This window comes from Aquila chrysaetos, chromosome 8 (genome assembly GCF_900496995.4).
Source record: "Aquila chrysaetos chrysaetos chromosome 8, bAquChr1.4, whole genome shotgun sequence".
NCBI classification, from domain to species: Eukaryota; Metazoa; Chordata; class Aves; order Accipitriformes; family Accipitridae; genus Aquila; species Aquila chrysaetos.
The window spans coordinates 38,886,729-38,900,082 of NC_044011.1; the positions used below are offsets into that span (position 1 = coordinate 38,886,729).

Genomic DNA, 13,354 nt, shown 5'->3' on the forward strand with positions numbered 1-13,354 from the left:
CTTCCATTCTAAAGAGCTGCTTCTGTGTTCTGGGACTATAATCAGAAGAATTAAGACAACTAAAAAAGGTGTAATCCCTTTAAAAATCCTGCTTGTTCAGAGCCTTATCAACAACCTGCCTCATTATCTATTTCCAAATGTACCTTCCAACTCAACAGGCACCCTGCGTTAAAAGGCTAAACGATTGCATCAGAGCAAGCAATCTGCAGAGTTCTGGCCTGTGGCGTTACGATCGGTCAACAAGCAAATTACCCAAAAAAAGAAATCAAAATCCCTCACCCAAACTTTCTTTTTCTTGGTGGGTTTTGTTGGGTAGTTTGGGCCCAGGCACTCAGGGTGATAGCTGTTTCGGCACTTGTTACACTCCAGCAACTGCTACGAGAATAAGAGGAAAAAGCATTGGAACAGAGACCCTTTGAAGGGATGCAAAGTCCTGGACATTTTCATTTTATGTTGGATCCCCCATTTGGGGCAACAGGAAGAAGAATGGAATGAAGCGACGCGAGAGGCATTCTCCCCAGCGCACAGCGGCGCTCGCGCAGAGACCCTGCACTTCCCTGCTCCCCGGTGCATGCTCACTAGCTGAGCTCTGAGCGGGAGGAGCTCCGGGAGCAGCGCAGGGGGGTGCCTGCCGGGCGGTTTGGGGGTACCTTGGTGGCCTGGTGCTGTCTCCCACACACGTGGCAGAACTTGCAGCGACGGCAGCACCAGTTTTCCAGCTGGTCCTCCAGGGGCCGCTCGCTCTCCTCTAAGCAGAACTTGTGGAAAGGCTCACAACAGACCTGACAATACACAAACTGCAAGGGGGGAGAGGGAGGTTTTAGCAAGTCAGAAGCTGCTCTGAAGTCCCAAACAAGCCCCCTCGCGCTCCGAACTACTTTGAATTCTGCTTTACAACTGACAGAACAAGGACTTCTACTGGCATATTTTAGGAGGGAAACTGTGTGCGTACTTCAGACAACCCAAACACATGCTCGTCCACCCAGACTAGGCATCTAGCAGCAAAGGGGAGTCTGGTATCTGTTACTTAAGTGTTCTGAGTACTGGCAAAGGCCTATAGGGTTCTTCGGGCTCTCCCTCCCTCGCTGTAACACAAGCCGACCGCACCAGAAGAAACACTCAGTGCAAAAGGAAGGGACATGCAGAGCAGAGAGACACATCTCTCCCCCTGTTCAGCTTAGGTGACCCATGTGAAAGCTCTTCTAATTTCTACGTATCCCCTACAAGGCTGGCCATACTAGAAAAAGAACCATCCTCAGGGCACAAACACCACAGGCTCACAGGGGACATTTGAATTGTTTGTCCCCTTGAGCAACCTGACTGAGAATGGGATGGCTCCATGCCCCACTGGACCTTCATGGTCCTTCAAGCGCACTGATGTCCACATACAGAACTTAACAACCCCCCTTTCCCCAAGTATTGTTCACTCATCGTAACCAAGCCTTTTCTAGAGTGCTAGCATCACCTTCCCAGGACAGCTGGTCTGAAGATGTTGAGAAGGCACCTATCTATACCTGGAAACGCATTAAACACATCTTAATCCAGCTCTTTATGCAGCACCAGAATCTCTCTCCAGTCACGTTTCAGTAATGGTTTGCAGCTCTCAGCAGATACAGACATACCTGGGAAAGTCAATGCTGCCTAAAGCCCTTTAACATTATCAGGCAGTCTTTTTTATTTCAAGTTAAAAGAAAGCAAAGCCCCTGCTTTACATCAAATGTAGGATTCCAAATTAAGAGGAGACATGGGTGCTCTCAGATATGCTATTCTTTACGCCTAATACAGTTCACCTCCAAAGTAAGCACCGCAGAAGTTTCCAAACCGATTTTAAATACCTTGCATTTTAGTATCTTGGGACCAAGTTTAGCAAGGACAGATTTACAGGTATTATTTTAGTTTCTTCTGGATTAAGGTCACGATATTTTTTATTTATTTATTTTTGTAACAACATGGTGCTGTAACTAAGTCATCAACAGCAGAACACAATGCTTTACCTCCACATGTCCACTGCTGGCACAGAGAAAACAGACCACCCTGGGAGTAATAGGTACTGAGGTGACGATGCCTAACCCACCCATCTCCCAAACATTCTCCACTTCACAGTCCTCCTGAAAGTACAAAAGGATACATCACCATGCAGAATAAGGCAATACAACATCAGTATAAAGTGCTCACATTGACTGCTGCTTTATACGCTCTGTGCCTGTGATTAAGTGGTCTCAAACTGAAATCATTTCAACTTCTATCTTGGTCTACTTTATAGTGTATATTGGAATAGTCACATCTCAGCGCTGTTCTTGCCAAGAGAGCTCAATAATACACTAGCCTTCCTTCTACGGAAAGCAAGCCTAAGGAACCAGACAAAGTTTTTCACGATTGCACAATTATTACTAAAAGTGAAATTTCAGAAGAATTATACTTTATTAAAGCTCCATATTTGTATAAAACACTTATGAGATCTCACTATAATCTCCAGTATCAACACTTATAGATGGACTGAAAAATTATTAGGAAAATATTATCTTTTATTATTTCAACACTGTTGTTCAAAAAAGTACATGATTTATCACTTTAAAACCCCAGATATACCCCAAATGTTGTGAATTACAAGTTACTAACATTTTCCCCAAATCTTGTTGGCTCAAGTTGTGGTAAGGTTTTATAGTTCCATCTTAATGGAATAATTCTTCATAAACCTCAAATTCTTGCTCATCCTCACACATTGACAGTTAAGGTTTTAAAGCTTTAAGTGTCTCTTCATCCAGTACTCTAATTATAAGACAAAAAAGGCATAACAAGCTTCTAAAAATCAACCGAGTGACTTGTCAGGAAGGATCCTATTTGCAGTTCTCTCTGAATGGTACCAGACCCACAAACTTAGAAGTCACTGCCAGCACTCTTGAGGGACTCTAGTTCCAGTGTTTAGAGCCAGGTAACATTCAAATACTTAAAACATTTTGTCCTCTACCTTGAAATCCACTCGGATTCTGTGGACTCCATCTGTAGGTGGCTTTTGCTTGGAACTGCTTCCGTTAGTCAGAGTGCTGAGCAAATTCAGCGTGCTGCTTTCTGGCTTGCTTATAGGAGGGGGCTTTTCCTAGTCAAGTAAAGGAGCCTGCATTAATCCCAACCCCGAACGTTAAAACTTAACCAGTAATTATATTAAATGCCATAGATAATTCACAGACAAAACCCCCAAACCATCACAGAATTAACGAGTGTGTGAAAGTTGCAAGAAAGTAACCATTCTGCCAACCATTTCTTAAGAGCATTCCACACGCAATTACATTTCTAATTCATTTTGCTGCATTTTCCTCCAACATCATGTTGTTCTCTCTCATCAGAGCGCTGGTTTTTATTTTGCTGCAGTGGGGCAACTCTGGGTGTAATTAGTCCCTGTGCACTTCTCCCTCAGATTTAAATAAGACAATTTTTTTTTTTTTGGGGGGGGGTGGGGGTGGTTTGGGTTTTGGTTTTGCTTTTTTTTTTTTCCCATAACGGAGTTGTTTCCGAGATGAAGGTAGTTCCATTTTTTATGGAAAAGCTAGCCTCCACCCCACAACGTACAAGCCTTAGAGACAAAGTTAACATCTGCCAGGTACTTTGGTATCCACATACTGCCACAAGGAAAAACCTAACATCTTTAAGTACAAAAAACCAAAAAAACCCCAAACAAATCTGCAAAAGGGTTAAGTAATACAGTTCTACTTTCTAGACAGAAGTTCCAGGTTCTTGAAATTTACTGACTGTGTACAAAAAACAGTATTCACCTTTTCTTTTGGTTTCTGTTTCACAGGAAAAGTTGGACGGGGAGCAATTTTTTTCTGTTTGCTTTGTTCTGTGCCTAGGAAGGGGGGAAAAATTATGAGTATTTCAAGTAACTAACAGCCACCTGTAGAGAAGAAAAGGGAAAAAAAATCAGCTGGGTACCGTGCGATGAATTTTAGACTAGAATTTTTCCACTGTCTTCTTTGACTGCACCTCATCAACTATGACTTGAGCAGTCTCCTCAAGGTGTGACCAGGAGAGTTTGCTCTGCTAAAAATCTGAACCGTTCTGGGTGCAAAGCCACAGCAGTCCCGGAGCGGCCTTGTTAGTCACTGTTCATGCTGTTCTGTACTATGTGCAATAGCAGACTATGTTTTTGTAGTAAAAGATTACATCCTTGTTTCACATTCAGACTCCGAACAGTCAACAGACTTAACAATACTGAAAACATACTTCAAGACTGCCAAGACTACGTGACTACAACTCACAATAAAAATGGCCATCTTTCTCCCCACCCCAATATACAGTGTAGTTCAATAAAAATGAAGCCAGTTCTAAGCAAAATTTCCAAAATAATCTGCTGTGATTTCACTGGATCATAAAGCATTCATCAGTTTTAAAATCCAACAGCTTTTAGCGGTATTGTTACTTAACGTGACTCAAACATATTGAGGATAAACGGTCCCATTTACCTATTTCTGGCTGGGGAGTCTGCTTTTTCTTAGGCTCAGAAGTGGCAAGTTTAGGTGCTTCTTTTTTCAAAGGTCCTGAGCTTGGTGGCTGAGAAGGAGGGAGCTGTACTGGCTGGGATGTCTGCTTGCCAGTCTTTCTGGTACCAGATGCAGGGACCTGTTTTGGCTCCGACACTGGAACGGAGGAATTCCCATCCTCATGCTTTTCCTCAACCGGCTTACGAGCAGGCTCACTACTCTTCTTTACAGCATTGTCTTCTCTTGATACGATAGTCTGAGGAGTTTGCTTTTGTCCAGAGTCCAACTGGTTCTTTCCAGAATGGCTTTCTTTCTTTTCATTTGTCTTTGATTTCTTCTCTTTCTTTTTTGCAGCTAGGAAGAAGAAGCATCAATAAAGCAACACAGACAAAATGGTGTGACTTCAAAAGATTTGCTGCTTTTTTAAAACAAGGAAACAGACACTTTGATGTCAAAATTTTGTCACTCTGTCGTACAAAAGGGTACTAAAAATAATAAAGCATTTTGTCGGTAAAATTAATGCACTTGGCTTATGTTGCAATCCGTGTTCTAATACCTTGGGCCTCTATTCTGACAGAGCAGTAAGCAAAACCCTTCTGTAGTAAAGCTGATTCAGAGCTTAACTGTGCAAAGGAGGAACCAGACTGTGTGGCGAAGTTCAGGGAGTTCAAGGCAGCTGCCTGACCGTTGTCACACTAACATGCAGACCTCCAGAGGTCCAGTACCAAGAATGTGGGGATTTAACAAAACACATATGACAGCTCATTTAAGCCTTATGTCAGAGACAAGGAGGCTCCAACAGACTCATCAGTCCCCATGTCACTCAGGAGCAGGCAAACTTCTGAGAAATGCTTCACCTGAAGGACACAGGGGAGACTAACCAGCCATCATCAGCAGCTCCCTACAAAAGGAAGGAAAAACTACAAGTCCAGTGCTGAAAGAGACAGCCACTGTCAGGGAGTACATATGCTGCCTGCACTCACATCTCTCCTGCAACTTTCACCTGACATCAGCAGAACAGTCAGGCTCCTTCTCAACATTTGGTTGCAGACTAACCCTTTATAAGCTTAGTGTAGCCACAACAACAGCACAAAGAGCAAAATCTAAGAGATGAAAATTTCTCTGTTGTGCTGTACTCAAGCCAAGTCTTTTAGCCTACCTTTAGCTTGCTTCTGGAGATATGCTTTTGAAGGCATCCATTGTAGATTCTGACATTTCCTCATTCTACAAAGAAAGAACATGTCATGAAATGAGAAGAAATATGCAGACATTAAGAGGGCAGTGTGCAAATATTCAACATGAAAAATTGAAAAAAACCATTATCAATACACCCACTACCTTTTTCCAAGCAAACTTTTTTTTTTCCCCATCCCCCTCCTCTGTTCTTCAGAGACATGTGAAAGAAACTTCTTATTTTCCTCTGTACTTTCCTTTTGGTTTTCTACACTCTCAACACAGTTTTGAGGTCAATAAAACTGCTTACGTAACAACACTTTCACTGGTAAATCCCCCATCAGTTCCATTTCCTAGATTTGAGAAGTATCACCATACTTCCAAGAGCTCTAAGAAACCTCATCAAACTCTCTCAACTGTAGGTTTTACGTAGTCCGAACTGAGGCCATTTCAGACAAAAGCAGTTACTTTTGGAGTGGTATCGGATTAGGTGACCAAGCCTTTTTTCAAGCGTTCAACTTGATTTCCTATTTTTCTTATGTTTAGCATATGATGTCCTCTGTAAGCTGGGCTAGGCTTTGTTTCTGCCTTCATTCTTGTAGCAGGGCCTGTGGTTTTGATCCCTAGCCCAAGGCCTGGGCAAAGCTACTAAGAGCAAGACTACTTACAGATTGTAGCCTGCAGAGTGTTTTCACATAGATGAGCACTACACAGCAATTCGCACAGCTATGCTTTATAAATAGCTTTCATACCACAACAGTCTTTATTGGTACCTTTCAACTTCAGTTGCTGTCTTTTCAGACAGATTATCTAGTCTGGTGAAGTCAAGTTAATGCAGCAATTTAAAAAAGCAAAAGGTTCAGGCTGAGTGATAAGTATAAAAAATGATACGAAAAATCAAGGAAGAGCCGTATTTCTTAACAACATATCCAGAGACATCTTTGTTATATGAAGTATATATACACCAGATAAACATCATCTTGAAAACACAAGCTCTTAATAAACACAATTTGGGAGAATAACAGATCAATATTTATGTACACATTGCCTTCCTTGCAAAAACCCATACTGCCTAATGACAGCCACTGGTCTCATACCAAATGCTTTTCAATGCTATGCCAGTTTTGTCAAACAGGGGAGAACAAACCAGAAGTGAACTTTCTTCAGAGAAAGAGCTCGTAACAAGCACACCTTCAGTCACCATCTTGACTTTTCAGTTAAACTGTTTTCAATCCCCTGCCGCCATCCAGCCTCAACCCAGGGCAAATTCACTCAAAGCCTGTGCTACAGGGTTAATCTGCCATTCCCTGTCCCCAAGCGTGGGTGTGCTTATCCCACTCAGTGTAGGGATTAGCTGAACAGTTTCTCAGACACACACTTACTTGCAGCACTGCTTCTTTATATTGCGCCCACCAAACTTGGGTTTGTCTAGACAGTTAGTACAGACACCACAGTCCTCTGGAACTTGACAGCCAGAACACTGCCCACAGCGCCTTGAGCGTCGGCCCTTCTTCACTGGAGGTTCTTGCTGTGCCTTGTTTCTGGTAACCGGCTTAATTGGCTTGATAGGTGGAGCAAGGGGTTCAGCCTCTTCTGAGCCAGCTATCGATGACTTATCTATCAAAACAAATTTCTAATGTGAATTCACTGATGTCAAAGAATGTTTCAGGAACATCTAATTTGCTAATGGGATTTATTCCATTAAGCATAAGTTCATCTGCAGAGCCACACAATACGCATGCATGTAAGCGTGTATGTATACGCACATATGTACATGTACAGATGTATATGTACACACACACCCACCTCAGCAGAACAAAAGTTTAGTGCAGAACACGTGTTTATAACAATTACCAATGGTTAAGAGGATTAACCCTGTTTGAGAGCCATTGTAACGGAGAGCCCAGAGCTGTTTAACATACTTTCCCTTGTTAATCACTTGAAGTCCTCATTTTAAGCAGTCAACAAAAGCTGACTTTGTATGAATCCACAGACGAAAATTAAAAATCTTAACGCACCATCATTCCCCATGGAAGACAGTATCTTCTCCCGTTCTTCCCATGGTAAGGCACTCAGAGTGGGCATGTCATCAGGAAACACTGCTCGCTTGCGGCCCAGTGCAACAGCTGCTCTCCTGCAAACATGTTTTATTCGTGGTCCTCGGACTGACGTTTCTGACGAATCGCTCTCTTGTCCCTAGATTTCAGAACGTGAGAACAGACAGTATTCCTAAGAAAGATACCAAAATGAGGCTGGGAAGCATGCAATGGAAACTTCTAAACAACCTAATAAGAGTTAAATTGTATCTTAGCCTGCACATTGTAAGAATTGGGATAAAAATAAAGACTCTCAGCCTTCTAAGCCTCGGTTACCTGAGAGGATAAACTCAAATGAACAAGACGTTTTACTCATTCGGAATTACAAGCTAAGTTTCTCCCTGCTACTGGAAAGCAAACTTACTCATGAAGCTGTGTTATCAAGAAATAAGTATCACAAAAATCAGAGGTGACTGGAATTAGACTAACACTCAGTGCTAACTGATCCAGCAGAAGCCAGATGTAAATCCAGCTATTTGATAGCTTTGTAGCTGCTGGCCTTTAAGATGAGGGGCTAAAAGACATGTAGCATTTTAGTGCAGTTTTCCATGTTTCCATCATAGAATTCTGAAACATTTCTGACTAAAAGAACTCCTCCAAGCAGGTAATTGTGAGGGCCTGGGCTTCTTCTATAACCAGGCCAGACATACAGAAGCACGCACTTCTTCATTTCAGAGACAAAGGCTTCAGCCTTTTCTATTTAAAATATGCACTAGTGACCTTCAACACTAGTGCCATTAAGGAAAGTAAAAGTTCAAATAAAAAGGAAGTAGTCTCTGAAAGTGTATTTCACCTACCTTTCTGGCAGCTAAAGAAGACTGCAGAAAAGGGTGGTTTTGGGGTGGGGGAGAGGGAAGAGAGGAAAGCGGTAGGAAGCAGTCCCCCAATCAGATGCAAAATCCCAATGGATTTTACTCCTGCCCATAAGTGACAGACCATCACTGTGTAAAGTTAAAAAAACAGAGAGACCAAGACCAACTTTATCTTCAGAAGCCAGCTTTATGCTCAAGAAGGGCCTACAAGAAACATCGAGGCCGAGACAGACTACTGCGGTTTGCTGGAACCGTGCTTTTAAGAGTGAGTACTACTACTCTAGATGATCACTTTGCTTAGATTTATTCAGAGAAACCCAATAAGCAGCTATGCCATACTGATCTCTCAAAATGCACACAGCTCCACCCTGAGCTGACTACACAGCAGCTCCCTCTCCCCCTCAGCTTCTGCCCAGGGCTTCTCGTTTTTTGGATCGTTTGCCATCTGTTGCACTAACAGCTGCTTAGCTTGGCATGTTAATTCTTTACGCTTAGGATATGAAAGCTACTTGTGACTCTCAACGCAAGTTCAAAATAAGATGCACTCTACAAAAAAACCCCAAACAAAACCAAATTCGGAAAAAGGAATACCTGTGCTTTTGGCTGATCTGCTTGTTTGAGGGACTTGCTCTTCTCAATCTTGTACAGCTGGGCTTTTGCCTTTTTCAGAAGACTGGCCACCCTCTTGTCAGTCATTGGCAGTTTGTCTGCTTGAGCCAACATAGAGCTGATGGAGGAAGCGGAATGTTTAACAGTGCTTGACGAAGGAGCAGAAAGACGCAGGGCTTTTTCCTTCTCCAAAGACGGCACAGCAGGGCTGAGGTCCAGATCTGATTTGTCTAACCCCCCTCTACCTTTCTTGGACGTTTTGGTTTTGATGGCTGCCGTCTCTACCAGAGCAGCAGTGGAAACGTCTGCCGCGGGATCTACTGCTATAGCCTTCTTCCGCCCGGCAGTTTTTTTGGCAGATGATGATGCTGCAACGTCTTCGCTGACAACTTTTTCTTTGGGCATTTTACCTACAGGAAACAAAGCAGAGCTACTCTGAATTTCTGACCCTTTTCTCCTTTTCTCTTTCCTTGACTCTCGTTTGTTCTCCTTTTCTCTCTCTCTGTCTTTCTCTCTGCTCTTGTCTTTCTCCAGGCTTTTATCAGCGTCTTTATCTTTGGAGGGTTCCTCTGCTGCCCTGTCCTTGTTTCTGCCTCTCTCTGTCTGGGGACTCGATGTGAACCAGGGGAAGAGAGGAGTAGGGCTACTAGATGAGAAAGGCTCTGCCGGAGTGCTAGTCTGCTTCCTCGGTCTCTGGCTTCTTTCTGCTGATTCCCCAGACTGTGTTAGGGAATGGGAAGGAAAAGTAAAAGTTGAATTTAAGGCACTAGTGGCAAGAGAACTAACAGAAATGCTAGTTAATGAGGAAGAGACAGAAGACTGTGGGGTGAGAGTTGTCAGGTCAGAGGTACTAAGTCTCCCGCTTCTTGTCCTCATGGAGTGCGAAGGAGATCTGGGTTCCGATCGGATGGGGCTAAACACTCTCCTCTTCCGCTTCCGAGAGGAGACACCCGTTGCAGAGGTCCCTGTAGTGGTGCGACCAACTGACGAGGGCAGAGTTACAGATTCAAAGATCCTAGAGTGGGCCTCGCTTGGTGTGAATCTGGGAGCTCTCAGCAGAGGACTTCTCTTGTGCATATCAAACCTTGTTCCAGAGTGAAGAGAAAACAGACGTGCTGGAGCTGTCGCACCCGGCGTTGAGAAGCCAGAAGCAAAGCCAACGTCCTCTGGTGTCAGCGGTGGGGGTCTAAAGTTATCGAATATTGGTTTGCGAATAAGACCCTCTTTGGCATATTTTGCTGATGAGAAGTACTGTGGTTCTGACCTGGAATGCTTCAGGGAGGTCCACCTAAACGTCGGCTCTCGCAGTATCGACTTACGTTTCTCTTGCATTGGCGCAGCAGAAGCAGGAAGAAAGGGTGAGGCTAATGGTATGGTAGGCGGCATAAGCCAAGGGGTATGGTCCGAGATGCTGGAAGCAGGCTGCAGCGGTGGTGGGGGAGTGAGCAAAGGGGGAGGAGGAGAGGAGGAGGACTGCTGCTGTGGCACGCTTGGTAAGGCCGACAGCTTTTTAGCTGTCCTCTGGCCAAAACTTCTTTCTGTTATCGAAAATCTTCTGTTTCTCCTATCGCCGTTATCATTTTCAGGGGACTGAGAAACAGGCAATGGTGCATGAACTTCTGGAGTATTGCTTCGCTCCTCAGAAAGAGCCTGCATCTCCTCAGAAGCCTGGGAGTCTGTAGACGTATCCACGCTGGGGCTACTGGACCGCGAGGAGTCCGAAGACATCTGAGACGAATGCTGAGAAGCGGCGCTGGACTTTTCACTGGAGCCACAAGATGTAGCACTGAACCTGCTGTTTGGTGTGGATTCTAGTCTGGATATTTTAATAGGAGGATCATAGTCTTCATCCTCAATGAACCGTTTGGGTGTTTTAATAATCCGTGAAGAGATAGCACTCACAACCGGCATGATGAACTGTCGGATATTTTTGAGCTGGGTTCTCCCCTTCCTGCCCTGCAGTTTGGCGGCTTCTTTCTCAATCTTTTTTTGTGCTCCCTTTTTAGCCCTCTGCAAGAGTTGCTTAGCAATTGCGGCGTCTGTCCTTTTGGTGGAAGGTATAATCCTAACAGGCTTAATCCTGCGCGGACTCTGTCTGACAGCAGTCTTCTCTTCTTTCGTAAGAGGTGGCGTGCCATCCTTTTCTTTGCGAATCCTTTGGGGTTTCTCCAGCTGTGAGTTTATGACTAAGGTCGAGGAAGTCTTTAAACGCTCAGAGGATGGTGGCCTACCTCTCCTGCGCACGATCTGAACGCTCTTCCTCCCAATCTGAAGTTTCGCCCCAGGCTTAAATTTAGATTTCAGTGGGGAGAGCTTACTGGTTCTTAATTTCTTGATTTTAGTTGCTTGCTGAAATGTAGTGGATGGTGACCTTTTGATTTTTTTCAGACTCTCTTTTTCTTCTTTACTGCCCTTCTGAATGTCCGATGCATCCTTTACTTGCGACAATTTGAACTTCACGCTCGTAAGCGCTGGAGGTCTTCCTCGTCTTTTTTCTCCACTCTTCAACTCCTTCTTCTTTACTTTCTCCATGGCTGTGGTTTCAGACTTGCTCGAGGGGGAACACACTGATGAAGAGTCTGACAGTACAGCTGAGCTTCGGTCAGAACTGCTCCGGGGCCTCCCGCGAGGTTTCCGTGGACTAGATTTAACTGAGAGGGAAATAGAGAATGCAGAGCACACATTAAATTTCTCCGAGTGTTGGATCAGCACTACCCGGGTCACATAAGTATTTACTCATTATCAGTCACACTGCCCATACAAGTTGCCAAGACATTTCAGTTAATTGACAAATAAATATAAAGTTTTACCAATACATGTAAACAGTACCTTCCCAACAAAACTCTTCTCCCATATAAAATATGAAGCAGATAATTTTTTTTTTAAAACGCAAGCTTGCCTCTTCACAACAACTATATATGCAATGGCACAAAACCACTATCAACCTAATGTTGAGAGGGAATGGTAATTCTTAAGGGCATATGCCACCTTTCAAACACATTAAAAGATTTTTAGTATTTTTTTTAAAGCAGACCACAGCTATTTGATGGGGGGCGGGGGGAAATCCTTCTTCTCTAGTACCATCCATCCACACTGCTAAGGGATAGGTCAGTAAGGCAAGAACAACATACAGGGAGAGGTTGAAACAAGGTAATTTACTACAGAAACTGTTTTTAGCTTTGAAACACAGTTAGCACTTGGCATTACACTTTGAATCGTCAAGCAGACGTGCAAGACTTGATTACTCGCCTCTACCAATGCATTTCAATGCATACCCACCAAACCCAGCTATTCCAGTTCTGGGTCTTCACACAGCTCTGACAATGCACCTCATTCTTTGCTTGAAACACCCTATTAGCAAGGGTCTCCACAGCAGAATTTGCTGGCAAGGCCAAGCTGAGTAGATCATTGTGGTGAAGGAGCAGAGAGCTGTGGTGAGAGCATTTATCAACAAGAATCTAAATCAAAGCTGAACTCATTCACTGGCAGTCCCATCACGACTTGATCCTACATCTTGAAAGTTGAGAATGCAACAACTTAGCTACGGCTTATCCTCAAGTGTTCTATATTTGTTTTGTTTCCAAAAAAGTGAAGGTTCCAGTTATAGGCGATAATGAGCCTATTGAAAGATACTGAAATATTCCAACCAGTTTTAGATCCTTACTATTAAAATGACTGCCTCTCCAAAACACTAACGTGAGGTTTCAAATGCTGGTTTCATCAGCATAACTCTTTTACTCAAAGTTTCCCTGATCCGTAACAGATCAGGTGTAAAGAGTCCAAAACTAACTGAGTTGAATCCAAAGACTGGGGTGGCTTTTATGGTGGATGAGATTTGATGGAACAAACAAATAGGAGAGGCACAGCAAAACCATCACAAAGCAGAATACAAAGTCAACATCCAATGCTGTGACTTGAACATACCTGTGGGGGACCTGGTGGGACTTCGTACTTTGACTTCTTCATCTGAACCAAAACCTAAAAACTGTTCATCCTGCAATGAGAAAGTGGATGGAAATTTCAAGACGTGGGTATTAACATTAAAATGAACTTCACTATGATCAAAGCATGAAAGGGCTCTAGAGGATTTTCCCTCCCCAAGTAACATACTGGCATTTATTCTTCTAGCAAACAATTGCTAAAAAGGAAATACAACTTTTACATATACATATAAAGCAGCTATAGT

The 13,354-nt window shown here is 43.5% G+C and overlaps 1 protein-coding gene across 7 annotated transcripts in view; it reads right to left on the reverse strand.

The window, feature by feature from the left end:
* The window catches only part of KMT2A (lysine methyltransferase 2A), a 48,657-nt gene that overhangs the window by 23,114 nt on the left and 12,189 nt on the right, over positions 1–13,354 (reverse strand). For 5 of the 7 annotated variants that reach the window (XR_003924670.2, XM_030022871.2, XM_030022870.2 and 2 more), the window contains exons 2-12: positions 13,093–13,162; positions 9,151–11,819; positions 7,670–7,847; positions 7,034–7,268; positions 5,638–5,702; positions 4,461–4,832; positions 3,771–3,844; positions 2,969–3,097; positions 1,995–2,108; positions 651–797; positions 280–375 (exon numbers count right to left, since the gene is read on the reverse strand). Coding sequence is in view for 6 of the 7 variants with exons in the window: in XM_030022871.2 (XP_029878731.2) it covers positions 280–375; positions 651–797; positions 1,995–2,108; positions 2,969–3,097; positions 3,771–3,844; positions 4,461–4,832; positions 5,638–5,702; positions 7,034–7,268; positions 7,670–7,847; positions 9,151–11,819; positions 13,093–13,162 (4,149 nt within the window). In the remaining variant the exon portion in view is untranslated. Of the gene's footprint in view, positions 1–279; positions 376–650; positions 798–1,994; positions 2,109–2,968; positions 3,098–3,770; positions 3,845–4,460; positions 4,833–5,637; positions 5,703–7,033; positions 7,269–7,669; positions 7,848–9,150; positions 11,820–12,497; positions 12,519–13,092; positions 13,163–13,354 lie in introns of those variants that run through there. The other 2 variants (XM_030022872.2, XM_041125483.1) reach the window with 2 other exon arrangements.